A 20,324-nucleotide genomic window follows, 5' to 3' on the forward strand; every position below is an offset into this window, starting at 1 on the left:
TTTAACATCTATGGTAATCAAGAGGTTAAATGTGCTTTGCAGGGATGAGAAACAGAGAGATTGTTCTCTCTGTACAGAGCTATGTGTTTGTTGTCAATACAGAGCTCTGAGCAGTGATTGTACACAGCTGATCAGCAGGTTCCGGTGGTGAATCATTGGGTCAGCAGGTGCCAGCGGGGAGGCGCACATGTGCACGTCCTAAACTTGGAAGCAGGCAGCGAAGTACGGGTTTGTCACTTTGCCTGGTCAGGCCGCCAGTCCGCAGTACATTGCAGGAGGGCGGTCCGCAAGTGGTTAAAGAGGAACTTCAGTTCCTATAATGCTGGCCCTGCCATATTTGAAAGTCCATGCGTGCAGATGTATGCTACCATTAATTAACAGTGGGAAGGACAAAGAGTAATCAAACTTATTAAAGCGAAGGTCCACCCACCCCTGCAAAAATTTAAAGCCAGCAGCTACACATACTGTAGCTGCTGACTTTTAATAATAGGACATTTACCTGTCCTGGAGTCCAGCGATGTCGGCACCGCAGCTGATGTTTCCATCGGCTGGTCAGGTGCTGCCACCACCATTACCGGTAAGGGAACGCGGTAGTGAACATTACGGCTTCACGCCGTGTCCCTACTGTGCATGCTAGAGGCACCAGTGCACTCTCCTACTGGCCCGGCCACGGGGGAAGGAGGAGGGAGCCGAGCAGCTCATTTAATGCGCCATGGCCCGGTCTCCCGGAAAAGGGGAGCAGATACCTGTCAAATACAGGTATCTGCTCCCCTCCGAGAGGTGCCAAATGTGGCAGCGGAGGGGGAGGAGACAAATGAGCGGAGGTTCCCCTTTTGGATGGAACTCCGCTTTAAGTACCTTCTTTAGCCCTCTGTATACAAAGGACAAAAGAAAATGGGGTAACTCAGGTCCATAATGGGAATAGTATTAACATAGCCCCAAAAGAAGCCCAATGGCTTAGAATTGATATGGTCCAGAAACATTTAGATAAAATAAAGGCAAATAAAGCACCTGGACCAGATGGATTACATCCACATTTCTTCGAAGAGTTAAGCACTGTTATTTCAAAGCCATTGTTTCTCATTTTATAGACTCTTTAATGACTGGCTCGGTGCCACAAGATTATTCAAGGCTGATGTGGTGCCCATATTTAAAAACTAATCAAAATCTTTACCTAGCAACTACAGACTTGTTAGTTTCACTTCTATAGTTGAAAAGTTATTAAGAAGACCACACAGAAGAGTTTTGGCTAGAAAACAATATTTTATGCAATAGCCAGCATGAATTCACTAAAGACTGAAGTTGTCAAATCAATCTGCTTTCTTTTTTATGAGGAAGTAAGCAGAAATTTACTGGCTGTAAATATAGTATACTTGAACTTTGCAGAAGAGTTTGACACAGTTCCCCACAAATGATTAATGTGTAAGTTAAAGTCTATAGGCTTCAAAAATTCAATTTCAAAATTTGTAAATACATAGAAAATTGCCTAAAAGGCTGTGAACGAGAGTAGTGATTAATGATTCATACTCTGAATGGTCCAAGGTTATTAGTTCAGTGTTGGGACCCTTACTGAACAAAGTTCAGCGTCGGGACCCTTAATTTTTAATCTACTTATAAATTATATAGAATTTGGGATTAAAAGTGCCATTTGTATGTTTGCAGATGACACAGAGCTATATATTAGCATAACGTCCTTAAAGGATGTCTCCAACTTACAAGCACTGTTTGGGCAACAATGTGGCAAATTAGGTTTAATATTGATATGTGTAAAGTTATGCACTCGGGGGCTAAAAACATACATGCATCATACATTCTAGGAGGAGTACAACTGAGAAAGTCAATGGTGAAGAAGGATCTGGATGTTCTGGTATGACATAGACTTAATAATAGCATGCAATGCTTGTTCTTTTTCAAGCACTGCTTTATGCAAGTCATACCCCATGATTTCCAATGAGTACCATTCATATCTGTGCGGCTTCAAGTCGCAGCAACTTCAAAGTAGTTCCTGCACTACTTTGGTCCGACTTTAATGCAAGTTGAGGTCCATAGACCTCAAAATGACACAGGCATTGCTTCAAGTCATGTCAAAATCACGGCAAAGTTGCGCGACTTTCAGGTCGCACAAGTGTAAAAGGGGCCTCAGGCTGGGTTCACACTAGTGCGAAATGGATGCGGTTTTCCCCACGTCCTCCGCATCCAATTCGTACAGCAGGAGATTGTAAATGGCTCTCTATGGAACCGGTTCACATACCTCCATAGCGGCTCTGATACAATTTGCACAGGAGCCCTGTGTGTCTTTTGGTCCATTTCAGGTCCGAATTCAGCCCAAAATTTGGGCTGAAACCGGACCTGAAACAGTGAACAAGGGTGCACTGGAATCCAGCTGTGAGCTGCTGTGTTCTCATATGTGAACCCAGCCCTAAAGAGACAATAATATTTTCAGCCTGATGCCTGCTATGAAGGCTGGTAGCTTGCTGAGGAAACATGAAGAATAAAGGAGGGCTCTATTAAAGGACTAAACTAACTAGCCCCATCATACAGGAAATCTGGATTATATCTTTAAGAAACATAAAAATAACAAATTATGGTTACATTGAATTTAACCTAGATGTCAGCATCATGACATTAACACATACACAATGCAATCTCATGCGACAGCAAAAGGTACACGATAAGTGTTGCAGAACAATGCCAAACTGCAATTTCTAAAGCAGGCAAAATGCTTTCTTATAATATAATAACAGAGGGAGTCTATACAAAGCAATAATAAGACCTTATCTGGAATATGTAGTTCAGTTTTGGGCACCGGTTCATGAAGAAAAATTATGTGAACTGAATTTAATTTATCTTGAGAAGAGGTGATTAAGGGGAATATGATCAGGAAAAGTTTCCAAGCCATATAACACTCAGATAGATAGAGTAGTACTTAGTCATTCACATGGGTCTTGGAAAGTCCAAGCTGTTCTTATAGAAAGTGATGGTCTATAGGTCCATATCCAGAGGAGACATGGTTCATTAAATGGATTGAGGAGATAGGGGACAAGGTATCCCACAAGCTGTCATCATGGGAGCAAGGCTGGAAGCTTGACCGGTTTCAGCGGTCACGCCGTCTGCTTCAGAGGAAAACAGAGGCCATATTTTTCTCTGAAGCAGTCAGCATGACCAGCCTGATAGGCACCTCTCTCTGAGAGTTTTCCAGTTATGCTTGATATCTGTGCCATAATTCACTCTGGCTCAATGCTGCTTACATGGGGGTTGGTCTCACAAAACATTTAATTAAGGCTGGGTTCATATCTAAGCCACATGCGGCTCACAGCAGGGGTCCGGTGTGTCCGCGTTCATCGTTTCAGGTCCGATTTCAGAACTGAAACAGACCAAAAGACGCACAGACTCCTGTGCAAATTCACAACGGAGCCACAGTGTAGATATGTGAACCAGCTCCATGGAAAGCCAGTCACAATCTCCTGCTATTGTGAGTTGGATGCAGTAACCTGCATCCAATTCACACTAGTGTGAACACAGCCTGATGGATACACTGGGACTTTAAATGCCATTCAGCCACATCTAGTGGCCAATCGACACCACTTTTATGTGAGTTGGTCTGACATGTTGGTCCTGGGAACACATCCTACCAAAGGATCTTTCCAGGAATTCTGAATAACATTCAGTTACATATAACTATCTAATTTTGAACATCAGTATGGAGGAGAGGCTTTAATTTTGTGACTTAGTTCATGTAGACTGTTCCCCCTATGTAATACCTATGAACATTTTTAATTGCACATTTTTGTTTCCCCTTTTTTTTTGGGGGGGGGGGGGGGGGGGGGTGCTTATACGATTTCCCTGCAGCTGCTGTACACTGTAGTAAAGACACTGGTAACAGGGTTATCAATTTGGTTAACTGGAAGGTGAGCAAAGGGTTAAATGTGCCGAACAAGGTGTATGCAAGTGTAAATGTGCTGCTTGTACTCATACAGGTCTGGCTTTCTTCTCTCTATGGAATTTAAATGGTTCAGAGAGAGAAGAACCAGCCATATCCTGTGTCTATGAGTGTAAACAAGAGACGGAGCTGTGCTGTGGTGGGCTAAAGCCGATCAGCAGATTTGGATGCAAAATCATTGGAAGGAACCTGATGACAAAATTGAGCTGTAGCAAATCCTAACACAGTTCAGCAGGGGGCGCTTGCTTGCTTACCTTGAACCCAGAAGCAAGCCTGCAATGTTTATTTACTTTGCTTAGCCTGCAGCTGACACTAGGTAAGTAAATCTACTGTGATCAAGTGAGTTAATACCCCTCTGTAGTTCTCTCTAAACCCTCCAGTAAACCAACAAGTTATCTGATTCAATGATAGCGCCTTGTTCTCTGAGTAGAGCCTGTCGTTTTACCCTTTTCTTTGCAGCCGTGGCTATTGATTTGGAAATACCTTGATAGTTTTAGTAATTAGCACAGTCTCAGTACATAAATGTATATAGCCAAAACATGTTAGGTATATTTATTTAAATCTGCACCTTGTGCAAACATGTATCACTCATGAAGAAAAGGGAATTGGGGTAAAGTTACCCCAAGGACTTTTAAGGTGCTTGAAAATTGAAATATGTAAGGATAAGAATAAGGAATAAGTAACTTTACCCCAATTCCCTTTTCTTTGTGTATTTTATATTTGGGATGCGGTGCTAAGGGTTAACTGTCCCTGCCCTCTTCATATAAACATTTATCACTCATGATTTCAAAGCAGTCCTTCAAGAATGAGGTAGCTTCCAACTCAAAGATTTGGAGTGTTTTAATAGCTGGTCTTGTTCTGCAGATCAGAGATTTGTCAGAAAGAATCATCGTCAGTGAGCTGTGATTTAATCAAGACATGGTAACAGGGCAACTTTGTATGCTCTGGGGACATTTGTATACTTGGTCAACAATGTAATTTGCTTTAGTTGGAAAACTCACTTTTTTGATAGAATTTACCATATTCAGCTGTGTCTCCAGTTGCAACTACGACACTCTCTGAATGCGTATTTGGCTGGATGTTAACAGCATCATGTAATTTTCCCAGAGCTAGCTTAGCTTTCTGGGTGGGGGTTATATACACAGTAGTGATTATGACCGTACAGAACTAAAAATAAAAATAATGGTCTACATTTCACTATTTGGTATTCCAAGTCCAGCAGACAATGTGTCTCAACAATAGCAGTAGATGTGCAAAAGCCATTGTTTACATACAATATACTTGGGCTCTTCCACCTTTGGACTTACTTGAATCTGCAGGACCGTTTCATTAATAGGTGCTCTATTGATAACCAGTGCCACATCAGGAATGGAGCCATCCAGCCAAGTCTCTGTAATAATGATCATAGCTTGAGTTTGTTGATCATGTTGGTGAGTGATTGGGAGTTGCTAAGAAAAAGACTCTGCAAATTTGGTCTGTTTCAAATAAGCTTTTACCTTAGTCCGTAGACCAACTCTTCGCTACGTGGCCTTCTTTGCTTATCAGGTGAGATGGTATTAGTTCCAGTTGCCTCCACTGAGTGTGGGGTCACTAGTGGAATAAAGTTTGGACTTTTTGGAGTGTGATTCAGGTACAATTCCTTATGTCTGTTTCATATATGTTTTAGCTGTCTGTTTTCGAAGGCACTAAGCCAACGTGTTAGCATGTGCCACCATAGCAACTGTCAACAGTTAATTTATAATGTATAAGACATTAACAGACACTAAACACATCTATATTACAAGGTGCAGAAGGCTATTAAGACACATTAACCCTCCTAAGAGAAATATGCATAGGATTCATATTATATTTGGTTTCTATCAAATCTTGGTTTTATTATATAATCTGTTGGCTTTCAGATTGTGGAACCTTGTCACCTGGAAATATTGCTGGAATAATTGGCATTGAGGGAAAATCAGCTGGAGCATATCAAAACTAATTATAAGAGCCAGTGCCTCTAATTTTTCAGACTGGATTTACTCTGCATGATTCTTAAGTTTTATTCACTTTTAATCCATTTTAACTGTTGCATATTGGTTTTTGTAACATTTTTCTATAAATATTTTTTTACACCTTTTGTGGTACTTTAAAGCTTTACACCATGTTTTCTGTAACTTTAAAGTGGGTGTAAAAACAAAAGTTTTTTTTTTTTAACCTTAATGCATTCTCTGCATAGGGTAAAAAAAAAACAAAAACTTTTGGGTGCAGCTCCCCCAAAAAATACTTACCTGAGCCCAATCTTGATCCAGCACTGTGCCTGAGAGTGGCAGCGCTTCTCTCCATCTCCCTCTTCACTGGACACAGTGAGAACAATGGGAGCCATTGGCTCCACTGCTGTCAATCAAGTCCAGTGACAAGGGAATGGTTGTCAGGGCCAAGCCACAGTGTGTCAATAGATGTGGGCAGTGTGGCTCAGGATCGAGAACACACTAGTGCCCCCATAGCAAGCGGATTGCGATGTGGGCACTTGGTAGGTGAGAGGAGCCAGAAGCACCTGTGGGGGATTTTAGAAGAGGAGGATCAGGGCTGCCCTGAGCAAGACCATTGCACAGAGCAGGCTAGTATAACGTTTGTTATTTATTTTTTTAAAGAGACTTTACAATCACTTTAAATAGTTTGTTTGATCCAAGCTGGCCAAATTAACTATCACCTTTTTTAAGTGATGGAACACTGTATCATACAGTAAGAGCAGCACTGTTTTACAGCAGCATCTTGGGAGACTTCCCCATCTGCTGCTAAGAAAAGAAAAACGAGTCGGGCTAAGTGCTTCTCAGCCATTCACAGGTAGCCTTGTATTTTTATCAATGAATACAAGGCTTCCTCCAATGAGCTGGGGTGGCTGACATCACAATCCAGCCAATCAGAAGAAGGCTTCTTGTGAATGGTTGAGAAGCACTCAGCCTGGCTCAAGTTTGTTCCAGCAGTATTTGGGAAGTCTCCTGAGATGCTGCCAGAATATAACGCTGAATACTGTAACAGAAAACCTGTCTGAATCTCTATAATGAGCTACTGTATTGTATACTGTTACATTCCTGTATGAGTGTGGCAGCAAGTGCTATAATTAGTGATTGGATGTACGGTAGATACATTGGAAGGCACAAGGCTGGTTGGGTGACTCAAAGATGATGTATTAAGTTAATTCCTATTAATATCGTGCAGCTTTTTATCCAGTAACTAGGTGAAGCTTTAAATCCTATTCAAGGAGCAAAAGCAGGCTGTTTACTCTATGCATTAGAGAACTCGAACTGACAAACAGCACCGTACAGAGTGTGTTAAAACCATGATGATTTTGTATACATTTGGCACCTATTAAATGTTTTTGTATAACAGTATTTAGAGAACACATTAAAAAAATGCTTTTGTCAGCATAGTTTTTTATTTATTAATTTCTTTATTTTTTGTTATGGCAAAAAAACCCCGTAGTAAATACCTCCAAAAGAAAGCTCCATCTGTCTCAAAAACGTATACAAATTTAATTTGGGTAGTGTTGCATGACTGAGCAATTGTCACTCAAACTGTTTGAAAGTTTCCAAGACTAAAAAAAAAAAAAAAAAAAAAAAAACAATTCAGTCTTGGAAACTTTCACCCTCTTAATGCCCAGGCCATTTTTAAGTTTTCACTGTCACAGTTTAAGTGACAATTGCTCAGTCATGCAACACAGTACCCAAATTAAATTTGTATACGTTTGAGACAGATAGAGCTTTCTTTTGGAGGCAATTACTACAGGTTTTTTGACATAACAAAAAATAAAGAAATTAATAAATAAACTATGGGGACAAAAGCATTTTTTTTTAGTTTTTTATAAAATTATGTAATTTCAAATACATAATCCTTCATAAATTTAGGGCAAAATGTATTCAGCTACATTTCTTTGGTAGAAAATAATCCAAATCAGTGTATATTAATCAGTGTGAAAGTATAAAGAGTCTATAACTCTATAGTTTGCTAATTTTTCAAATATATAATCATGTTGCACTGATTGCTTTTCTTATTTATTGAGGCCCTAAAATGCCACAACAATACAAATACCCCCCAAATGACCCCTTTTTGGAAAGTAGACAATCCAAGGTATTTAGTAAGGGCGTGATAAGTTTTTTGAAGTTGTAATTTGTCACTTTTTCGAAAAAAAAAGACAATTGTTATTTTTTTCACAAAGTTGTCATGTACAGTAAATAGGTAAGGTTTCACACACAGCATGGGCATACTGATAATTACACCTGAAAACACTTTCTGCTATGCCCATTGAGTATGGGGATATCACGTGAAACCTAGATGCATAGGAGGGGCCCAAAATCCAAACAGCACCTTTGGGCTTTCAAGGAGCATAAATTACACATAAATTAGCATCTCATTTCCTGACTAGCGATCACATTTTTGGAGGCCCCGGATCACCAGGTCAATGGAAACACCTGCAAAACGGCATTTTGGAAAGCACACAATCCAAAAGGTATTTTCTCATGGGTATTTTGACACATTTTTCAGAAAATGCAGGGGGAAAAAAATGTTTTTTTTTTTAATTTTTTTAACAAAGTTGCCAATGAATAAGATATTTCTAACACACATTATATGCATACTTAGAATTACACCACATTCACATACAATTTCCTACCCATCACATTTTTGGAGGCCCTGGGGCACCATGACAGTGGAAACCCATACAATTCACTCCAATGTAATTTCTAAGAGGCGTAGTCAGTCTTTTGAAGACTTCATGTTCTTACCAAAAAATTTTGAAAAATGCAGAATGAAAAGGTTTTTTTTTTTTTTTTTTTTTAAACACAGAGTTAATTCAAACAGAGTCAATTCAATAGGATTTCTCACATACAGCATGGGCATACTTAGAATTACAACCCCAAACACATTCTGCTACTCCTGAGTATGGCAATACCATGTCTGAGACTTTTAGTGCCTGGATTATGTACCAGGCGTTGTATCTTGTGTATCACAATCTACTAAAAACTGTATCAAAACTATGATTGCTTCAAAACAAGTGGTCAAGGAATTAGCTTAGTGTAGCTTCACCTTTAGCAGTCCCTGTTTCTATGAGCAAAGCAAGCCTAGTCTACTGGTTTGTGGCTGCACCCACAAATACTATGTTCACTGGTCAGGAAGTACAGGAGGTTAAAGGAAGAACAAGAGTTCCTGTGGTTCCAGGAGTGCAGTTTGCCACAGGGGATAACTGGGTCTTGTGTCTTGCAGGAACATACAGTGCAGATGGGTCAGTTCAGTTGCAGGCAGAGACATGGTTAGCATATGGGCAAAGGATCAGTCTAGGCCACAAGCAGAAACATAGTCAATAAACAGGAAAACCAGGAGCACTAATTCTATCTTCACTGGTCTGGTGACACTGTGGCTGGTGATTGGAGAACTGTGATTAGCTAACTATTTAGAGCTTGTTCATATGCGAGGTTGGGGGGGGCTGTAAAACCTTGCAGGTATGTTACAGCTGCGGGTGCACACATGCCACGGCTGAGATGCTTTGCTTCTAGATTTACCAGTCACAGCAGCCCAGTACTGATGCCGCTGTGCTCCCCAGGGGACACTCAAACAGGGGATGTACCCTTAAGTCCTCCTGGAATAAAAAAAAAAAAAAATGGGAGTACCTGCCCCACCGTTTATGTACATTGGCCAAGCTGGAAGCAGTTCAGCAAAAATAAATAAATAAAGACCCCAAACCAATATAGCTTCCCTTTGAGGATTCATGTAGCAGGGCAGTTAGGCTCATAACAGCATAAAAATTGTTTTTTTTTGGCACCCAGGTAAGGCCCAGGTGCAGCATACAGTCCACTGCCAGCAGCCTGTCAAAATCAATTACAGGCTGAAATATGGCACAGCTGTATACAGGTCACAGCAGTATTCGCGTGCATCTGCATCTCATACAGTTTAAGTAAAACATAACTGCATCCAGGGCCATCTCTGAATGAAAAGTCAAAACAAAAAAACGTGTCAGTTGTACAGAAAACTTGCCTTCGCATTACTGCAGAGACTCAAGTACTGAAATGCTTTAAAAGGAGAAGAAGTCCAGCCTGAGCTTCTCCTCTGGATCACAGGAGTGCAATTAATTTTACACTCCTGTGACCCATTTTCAGCAGAGAGCGGTCTGAAGTCCACTCTCCGCTGACGTCACTGCCATCAGTCGAGGCAACAAGTCATCCCGACTTCCCAAGTCTGGATCTGCCAGCTGCCTTGACTGATGGCAGTCTCAGCATCTCAGCGAGGCCGCTGAGACGGCAAATCCCCGCCCCTCCACAGCTCAGCACTCCAACGAGTGTGTAGAAGCAGAGAGGAGATGCTGACTGCCAGCAACTCTTCTTTCGGGGGATCTGTGAAAACTGTGGCTCAGTTCTCAGTGCAGAGACGGCGGGGGACAGCTGCAGTATTGGTCTGATGCTGCATCCACATAGGCAAGTATGAATAGGAAATAAAAAAAAAACAAACATACTTCTCTTTTAAGGCCTTCTGACCAAACAACATACCAAAAAGCAACTAACAGCAAACCCTGCTAAGCTATGGTCTCAGCGAACGAATGGTGTAAAAGTAAATAATGTAGCTGAATAGGTAAGCAGTGTCATCTTTGTAGGTTTAGAAACTAGATGTGATAAATCCTAATTCCTGGATAAATGGAACACTGAAAACATGCAAAGCAAACACCAGTAATGCGTGGACAACATTGATTTTTTTTATTAAATATAAAAAAAAAAAAAAACTGTTAGGACACATGCATTCCCTTCGCAATGCTGAACTGTAAAACCAATGGAGAAAAAAAAAAAAAAAAAAAAAAAAAAACAACACAGATAAACATAGGTCAGTTTCAAAGCAAAATTGCTTATGCCACTGTCTCAGTAAGGATTTCAAGTTACAAAATGTATACAATTCATGGTTCTTACAGCGCTATCAGAAACTCAAATACTGGAATGTGTTAAGACTTTCAGACCATGACTATGCTTTTTTTTTTTTTTTTTTTGTTATACTAGTATTTATTTTTGAGAATTGTTTTCCCTGCTATGGGGAAAAAATATAAAATATATATAAAATAAAAAGAAGTAATTTAACAAATAACTGGCATCTGCCTATCCAGGTACTGAGAAAGTGGCAAAATCAGCTTAACACAGCAACACTGCTGCAATGTTGATAAACTATGCATACATAAATATACAAAAGGCAAGTGTTTCAAGCTTAACAAAAATACATAAAAGATGTAACAATTTATGAGGACAATAAACATCCCTTTGTTTTGCCCTTTATTAACAAAAATGCAAACTACATACAGTAATGTATTTTCGAAATGGTAGTTCAAAGCTACCAAACATTTTATGATTGCCTGTCCTTGGTGTATAGTATGGTAATTAAGCTGTTATATTTTATTGTGTAGATTGTAAAACAGATATACTTCAAGTCATTACAACATTGCAGGAACAATAACAAACCCCCTCAGTACAAAGATATTTTAAAATAAAAAAAACAGGGTACCTATACTGAAATAAGAGGACCCTAAAATCTGAATAAGTGATATTCAAATTGACCTGGTCAAAAAAACATCCATACAATAAACAAAAAGCATATAATTTTTGGATTTTGGAAACCTAGTGTCTTAAATTTCAGAAGCGCTGAGTTAATTGTAACTGCGAACTGTGAAATAATTGCGCTGAGTTATTTCACTTCTATCCTGAAAAACATTACCGGATTTGGTTAACATTTTCTGCACAATGAAAACATAAAAAAAAAAAAAAAAAAGGAGTAGACCATGGAATCAGCAGTGTAACAGTAACAGTATGCGTCAGAGACACAGTTATGCTGGGGGGAAAAAAAAAAAAAAAAAAACACACCTCTTAAAGCACACCTGTGTCCAGACTATAAAATATATATATGTATTTACATATTCCTTACATACAGCCATAACTTTAATATAAGCCGGCACTGAACTTAGTAGCTGCAGGCATTGTTGGGGAATTCCTCCTCAAATATCACAACAGTCACTTTCTGACAACTCAAAAGAATCTGTTGGGTTACATTAAAATGCTAGCCAGCTGCCAAGTCTCTGCTGACAGGGGAAGCAAGGGGAGAGGAAGCTGCACTTTTATACATCTGCAGATTGCGAGATGCAAACCATGGTCCTACATACTATAACATTGACCTGAGATATAGAGGATCTGTAGATCGTTTTACAGAAACCAAAGTCTCTAGCTGTATGACTTTGTTTTTGGTATAGCTAAGAGAGTTAGGAGTTAGACAGAATTTGCCCTAGAAGATGGGACAGTATGTAAAAAAGGTAGAACCAAGGGATTTCTATACCATGACAGCAGGTGCTGGAACACACATGCAAGTAAAAAAAAAAAAATAATAAAAGAGGGAGGGAAGGGGGAAGAACCAGTTTAGGGAAGCCCACTCAACTCCACAGCTGAAGTAAATAAAAGCTCTAGAAATGCTTTGGCTAGATTGGGGGGGTCTGGGGATTGAGCTTGGCCCACTATAAGGCATTTACCATGATCTGTGTAGATTACTTGATGCCAATAAAACCAAGTCTTAAGAAACAATCAGATTTTATGCTCTTGGAATGTGTGAGGTCCTCCATGCCTTCAATCTGTTCCACCTTGTTCAGAGAAAAGGTGGATTGAGGGTGTAGTATGCAATCTGCGTGAGGGCTTGTTTTAAAGTGTAGATGAGTCACTGCCTAATATTTAAATGCTTTAACGTCTATAGTATGGGCACAGGTGACCTTTAGGCTAGCATAAAAAAAAATACCAACATCTATACATGAATTAGAAAAATATACTTAGTACACAAAACTTGTCTATCAACTTTAATTTGCAAGTTGCATAGCAAGGAAAACTTTGAAAAGAATAAAAATGTCCAAAAGATAAGGGCCAATTCTGTAACCCATCCGTGTAAAAATGGTTAGACTTCAAACTCCACAACCTTTTAAATAGGTTTCTGCAATTCCTAATATGCTCTGTATTCTATCTGTCATTAAACTTAAAAGCTTATCTTTATGTTTTAGTGAAGTTTAAATAGTTTGTTTGGACCAAGCTGTTCTGAACAAACTATTACCTTCACTACTTGATGTGCCCACTGTATTAAGTGTATGGAAGTCTCAGTATACAGCACTGCGTTCTGGCAGCAGAACAGAACTTCCTGTCCCACTCCTGGAAGAAAATGGAGTTGGGCTGAGTGCCACTTAGCCATTCACAGGGAGTTTTGTATTCTATGAAGGAGTCAGAGATTGTGATGTCACCCACCCGCAATCAGGGGAAGCTTTGTATTCATTCATAAAACTGTCTCAATTCGGTTTCAGGAGTGGGATGGAAAGTTCCCGCTCCGCTGCAGGTACGCAGTACTGCAGGTGAAGCTACATACAACTTATGCAACACACACAGCAGGCGCATCTTGTAGTGAAGGTAGTAATTTGTTTGAACCAGCTTGATCCAAACTATTTCAACTTCACTAGCATATGAAGATCAGCATTATTCGTGGTCAAGCAAAAGCAAACGTAGTAAATAACTCTGAATGCTGGACAGTTAAAAAACTTTAATAGACATGCCCATACATATATCTGTATGAAGCAAGATGTTTGCATGGATTACGTCCTAACCAAAACTCTAGGTCAGGGGTCTCAAACTGGCGGCCCTCCAGCTGTTGCAAAACTACAAGTCCCATCATGCCTCTGTCTGTGGGAGCCATGCTGGTAACAGCCAGCTTTGCAATGCCTCATGGGACTAGTTTCACAACAGAGATGGAGGACCACCAGTTTGAGACCCCTGCTCAACAGAGGCACAATTTCTGTATTTGCCCATAGGAACATTCCATCATGTGACCTAAGCTTCCGCCCTGTCTGAGATTCCAGAGTTCCCACAGGAAAGTTTTTGCAGTGGGCAGATTATACTTAAAACGGTTCCACCTGTAGCAATGAACTTACAAATGAGCACTTAACAGATATGTCCTTCTACATTGCTATCTGTGGCTCTGGAAAAAAAAAAATGTGTATATAATATAATATATATATTTATTCTCAACCTGTGTATTATTCTACTTGAAGTTACTTGACTAGAATGTACCAGGAGAGAAGATGGTTAATACTTGACCTTTTCTTGTTCATTTGAAGTTAGTGGTCAAGTTGTAAAATGTAGGATGGCAACATTTAACACACTTTCATAAACGAGTATATGACAAGATAAAAGTAAATGCCTGTCCTGGGCTAAACATTTTTACACATGATATTAATATAATGCTTTTCTCAAAAAAAGAAAAAAAAAATCAATTTTTTTCTTGAGTGAATACTCTTAAATCGTTAAAAACTTTATTCAAAATACCTTCCTTTTTTCCCCAACTCTAACCCAATGTTGCCTCTAGAGCAAAATATTTAATTGTTTGGGCCAGCCTTAAATTTGCAGACATCAACCTCTTAAGGACTAAAGTGAAACAAAAACAATTTTGGGTGATAGAATTTCCCTTTAAACAAACACCCTGAATAATAAGTCAATGTATGAAGTAAAAACTGAAATGTAAGCATGGTACTAAATAAAATTAAAACCGTAAAGATAACTCAGAATCCTTGATATTGATGAAGTGTGCTTATGAATGTATGTTTATACTTGTGCTCATCATGGACTGAATCAGAATGCTCTACAAGACTGCTGTGCTCAGGTAAGCCTTCTGCAGAGTCTCCAAACCCATGGTAAGAGCCATACTGCAAGATATCTGCCATACTCTCACCCCAGGAAGGCCTAGAAACCACATAATTACTTGGACTCCCATTAATATGCAAAGAGCCACAAGAAGATGAATTTACAGATTCATTCTTATTTTCAATATATGTTGCGCTCTCATCACACTCCTTGTTTCCATTTGTAACAGTGTTGTATCCGTTGATCGACTGAAGGCACTTGGGAGAGCTGGTTTCCATTTCACTGAGTGCTGCAAAATGTCCATTACTTGCTGGTCCATTTGTTAACGAACTGAAGTGCATGCTACCATTCATATCTGCATTAAGAAACAAACCTGTCAAAAATCTTTTATAAGCTGATTGAAAACCATTGGATTTCAACTTCAAATTTTCCAATCCTTTATTTTAGGAATATACTAGGAGACTGCACTGCAGTTCCAACATTAGTTCATGTGTACCTGGTATCCCCATTTACATTTGAACCTTGCTTTACGACAGTTTAAAGTGCAGCGATAAAGTTGCATTAAGTATTTGAAGTATAGCTCTACTTCCAGTTAGCTATAGTCCATAAATTACAGCCTAATATTGTGCCGGGGAAGGGGGCAATCTGTAAATGCAGGAGCCCTCAGTGAAAAGCCTTTAAAAAAAAAAAAAAGAAGAGTCAATTCTAGATGCTGCATTTGTTTTCTTTTTTCAGATAATACTCCCTCTGAGGATGAAAATCTCACTGCAAGAACTGCTCAAACCATAAACCTAGTGGTTGAGATGTTAACTAGCCTAGCTTCAGATGTCAAAACACTGACAAAACATTTCCTCATACAGATATAATTCAGAGGAATGCATGCATCCTTCTAGAATTGCGCATTACCACTGCACCAAATCGCTATCTAGCTGAACTCTAAAAGACTGACTATGGCAATCAACCTCAGCACTGAATGTCATCTTCGAGCCCAGTGTACAAAAATGGAATGGGGAACTATGGACAGTGCTTTCCATTTTTTCAGCATTATAAATCAAATGGTCAGTTTTTTTTCTGCCTTGTTAAGAATGTATATACAGTAATATTCCCCTTTAAGCTACATTTGTTTTGGTCGCATACAGAATTAAAAACAATATTAAAAAAATGCAAAAATGATTAAGAGCAACTTATTTTGTATATACTTACAAACTATTTTAAGAGGTATATGGAAAGCAGCATTTAGTAACTGGAATGCAGGCAAGAATGGCAGATATGGGAATTTATACATAGTTACATTGGCCCAGCTCCATATACCTTCTAAAAGTTGGAAATCACTGGAGTAGGCACCACTACTCCAGTGAACTCCACTAGCTTCCTTGAGCAAGGTAGAGAGTGTGATGTCACTGCCCCACCTCCTTACCCCCTCCAATGAGAGAATGCTTTGCATGAATTAAGAAAACAAAAAGCATTCTGTGAATGACTTCAATACAACCCAATTAGTACAATCTTGTGCAGTGTTCCATATATCAGTGCCCCGCTCTTGGCCTCTGCCAGCCAACACATAAGAACCAATCAAAAAAGCCAGCAACACTATAAACTGTAGTCCTTATTCAAGCATTGCAGTACAGGGGTAAAAATGCAGGAAAAGGTTGATGCGGTTCAGACTCAACGGGCTTACTTATAACGGGTAAGACCCATTGAGTCTGAAACGCGTCAACCTTTTCCTGGATTTTTTTACCCCTATACTGCATTGCTTGAATAAAGACAAAGAACTGCAGTTTATTGTGTTGCTGGCTCTTATTTGATTCTCTGAATGGTGCCTGTGCCATTCAGAGAATGGCGCTCTATGCACAGGACCTGGAAGTTAGTGATCACTGGAGTAGCGGTGCCTAGATTTCTACATAGACAGAAGCCTACTTGGTACCCGATTAAATTTACAGATTCCTATTCCCACTTGAAAATGTCAAGTGGTTGCCTAGTCACCTCCCTACCTCCATATTGTAACAAATCGGAAGAGAGTTTGATGTCTATTTCCGGAGTGCCATTTATAAGCATCACTCCTGAAAAAGCCCTTGGGCAGCCACTGTGGCTGATTCATGGCTGTGAACCAAGCCATCTGATGACCAAAAACAGCAGTCACAAAAACGTGAGAGCCTGCCCCTTCCTCTCAACAGAGGTCGGCAGAACTAATGAAAGAATGGTCATTCATTAGTTCCAAAAACAAGCAGCAGCAGATTAAAAAGGGGAGAGGGGCATTCGATTGTGGTTTTAAACCCTTTCATTTCCTGCATATCTGAAAACATTAACCTTCATCCGTCCACTGTATGTGACCTGTACATTAACCCCTTCAATTCCTCCCCATGATGCTGCTTTGCCTTGTGCACCATTATCAAGCTCCATGTTTAACCAAGGCAATGCCAGCATGTTTCTTCATTTTCAAAATATTGTCCCAAAAAAATTAGATCACCTTTGAATGTCTACTTTCCAAAAAGGGGTAATTTTAGGGGTGCATGTATTGTTCTGTTATTTTTGTTAGAATAACAAAGTAAGGGAAACCATCTTTTTTCCCCGCAAAATGTTATCTTCTCTTTTATATAGTAAAAAAAAAAAAAAATTAAATTAAAAGCCAGTGGTTATTAACTGCCAGTAAAATAACGCTTTGTTTCAAAAATTTGGGAGCATTATTGCATGACCGAGTAATTGTCAAACTACTGCAACAATATAAAGTGGCCTGGTATTAAAGGGCTATATACACACACACACACACACACACAGGTGGATATTCAAATGGTTAAAGGACACATGTTAGGTGAGAAACTCTGTAGTGCCAATGCTAACCATTCAGTGTTTTTGTCTGGTTGTCTTTGACTACAATATCTTCCGAGTCACAAACCCATGACAGGAAACCTGCGTGTAAAATTACAAAATGTGTAGTCATTTTACAATGCTTGGCTATGCCAAGGTTTCCACGAATTGGGTTTTGAGCCAAGTGCTTCACTTCCAGTGGAGCTAGAGTAGGCTTTTACAAACATTTTGGGGCTGTTGCTTTCTTTGGGTCAATTTCAAAGAAAAAAAAAACAACAACAACAACAACAACAACACACACACACACACTACTGCTGCCTACAGTAATCAGATTTTAAATGACATTTATGTGGCATAGAAACATCAATTGGGGTCACTGGCAGCAAACCACCAGTCTGCTTTAATTAAATGCGTCACCATGGCATAGCTAGAGGGCGAGTACACATGCCCTTCGTGGGCCCCAATGTCATTCTTGAGCATCACTGAGAACTTTACTGTGCAGCCTACTTGGCAATGCACAACCTCTTCTTGAAAAGCCTCAATGCCCTGCTCCCTTTTTTTTAGGGGTCACTATACCTCTCAATAGAATGTCTGTTGTGGTGGAGCACAACCTTTTCATTAGGGTATAGATTGCAGAGCACATGTGCAGGAGGAACACGACCTAAACAGTGAAGAAATTCAAGTAGACAGTTCAGTGATCACGAGGCCACACAGTGAAGTTCTTAATACTAAGGGTATGAAAGTAGTAGGGATAACAAAACATAAATATAATTATTTATAATATATATAATAAAATATACTATTTTATCCTTTTCCTGTTTAAATGCCATACTGGCCAAGAAAAACAAAACAATGTTTACTTGATAAACACAATTTCTAAAGATTTGTGCTAGGCAACTTTGATTAAACACAACTTGGCTTATTTAAAGCGCATCTTGGGTTCCTAAATGACAGTCCAAACATTTCCCAAAACTGGTTACTATAAGATGTTAAATCCTCAAAAGTAAACAAACTTTACCTTCCTAGAGAGTGTGCAAACTTCGCAACTTGTTTCACATGCTCCTATTCTAATAAACTAAAGTTCACAGTGGGAGAGTTTCAGCAACAGAAGCAGTGCCGTCAATCCAGAAATCACAACCTACATGAGGGTGGCAATGCTTCTCCGAAATTTAGAGAAGTGCAGCATCATTGCCACCCCATCACAGGGAGATGCATTAAGTGGACTCTACTGGCAGGATTAACATGTATTTGTGGGACTTTGAAGGGGAGTAAGAAAACTAAGTGCATTTTACGGAATGCCATAGTTGTACTTTAGTAGAGCTATACAAGATGCAGGGACCCTCTTCCAAAAAGCAGAGAACTACATTTCAAATTCCTTATAATCTGCTTATTAAAGTGTGCAATAGCTTCCAGAATCCAGTAGTGGTGGACACAAACACTAACTGAACAATGTGTATACATTATACCACATTTAAGACCCTCCACTATTACAGTCAGAACAGGTTATCCAATTTTGTGCCAGTTCATTAAAGTGGCTCTAAAGGCTAAAGGTTTTTTTTTTTTTGCGTTAATCTTATTTTATACTTAGCTGAGCCAAATCTCGATCCAGCGATGTGCACGAGGGCAGTGGCTCTCTCCCTCTTCATAGGCTCAGAGAGAGCAGTGGGAGCGACTGGCTCCTGTCACTTCAATCACAGCCAGAGAGAAGGGAGCATGGGGGGCTGAGCCGCGCTCTGTGTTTCCATGGACACACAAAGTCGGCTGCACCAGTGCCCACATAGAAAGTGGCTTGCTATGGTAGGCACTCAGTGGGGGGGGGGAGCCAGCAGGAAACCCAAAAAGAGGAGGATCGGGGGATGCTCTATGCAAAACCACTGCACAGAGCAGGCAAGTATAATAATAGGTTTGTTTAAAAATAAAATTAGGGGTTTACAACCAATCACAGAAATATGCAATTGCCGGCTTTATCATGGAGAAATACATCCAGGCTTTTACTACATAGTATATAGTTTAATGGTTCTTAAAACCAAAACAAGTTAAGACTTTAATGCCAGAAAAAGCGAGTTTTCATTTTAGAGAAATTAAAGTTACAGGTCAGTTAAAAAGCGGTTCTCCGAGAAAAAAAAAAAAAAAAGGGAATAAAAAATAAATATGCTAAAGTTAAGACCCATTAAACAAATGACCACGGTGGATTAGAATATTACACCTCAGAAAACAGGTTGAGCTTGATGGTAATACTGTTCTCATCCCATGTAATATATATTCCTCCCCAGAGTCTTTATTAGGTTATGACAAGATACTACAGTATCAATGATATAGAACTTTGGATTTTTCACCATATCTAAAATACTGGAAATTACTTAAAAGTAAGCATACTGACTGATACAACGAAAGGGGGTTTGTGTTGCAGATACTGTAAAATGATTAGCATCTGTTGGTCTATTAGATGTGCTCTCCTGAGGTTTCAGATCTTCAATCATCGGTATGTTGCAGCATCTGTCAGAAAACTGCCCAATCCCACCTGATATATCCGAGTGATTTTCTACATGCATGCTGTCGTCTTCCTCCATTCTTCCTGTCATGTACTCCGTGCCAAAGCTGTTCACTAAAAGAAAGAAAAGGAAAAAAAAACGAAATATCTTACATAAGTACATATGTGCATTTAGAGTAAAGTATTTCTTGACTTTATACAGCAAGTCCCCTACATACGAACATTCAACCTACAAACTTTCAAAGATGCAAACATGTGTTCGCATATTTAATCCTGTAATGCTGGGTTCGCACACTCCGTTTTTTTTTTTTCATTCAACCCAGTACGCTGAACTAAAAACTACTGTCAGATCGCCGTTCCAACACAAGCAATTTAATTGCAGCAATCTCCCCCGCTGTGTCTGTGTTCCAACAGGGGGATCCCCCCCCAC

General features: G+C 39.5%; 1 protein-coding gene across 1 annotated transcript in view; it reads right to left on the reverse strand.

Moving 5' to 3' along the window:
• Positions 1 to 10,690: 10,690 nt before the first annotated feature.
• The window catches only part of ANKRD10 (ankyrin repeat domain 10), a 53,975-nt gene continuing 44,341 nt past the window's right edge, over positions 10,691 to 20,324 (reverse strand). Inside the window, exons 5-6 of the mRNA XM_073614507.1 lie at positions 19,925 to 20,008; positions 10,691 to 14,956 (exon numbers count right to left, since the gene is read on the reverse strand). Coding sequence (XP_073470608.1) covers positions 14,520 to 14,956; positions 19,925 to 20,008 — 521 coding nt within the window. The 3' untranslated portion in view covers positions 10,691 to 14,519. The remainder of the gene's footprint in view (positions 14,957 to 19,924; positions 20,009 to 20,324) is intronic.

Source organism: Aquarana catesbeiana, linkage group LG02, assembly GCF_042186555.1.
Source record: "Aquarana catesbeiana isolate 2022-GZ linkage group LG02, ASM4218655v1, whole genome shotgun sequence".
NCBI classification, from domain to species: domain Eukaryota; kingdom Metazoa; phylum Chordata; class Amphibia; order Anura; family Ranidae; genus Aquarana; species Aquarana catesbeiana.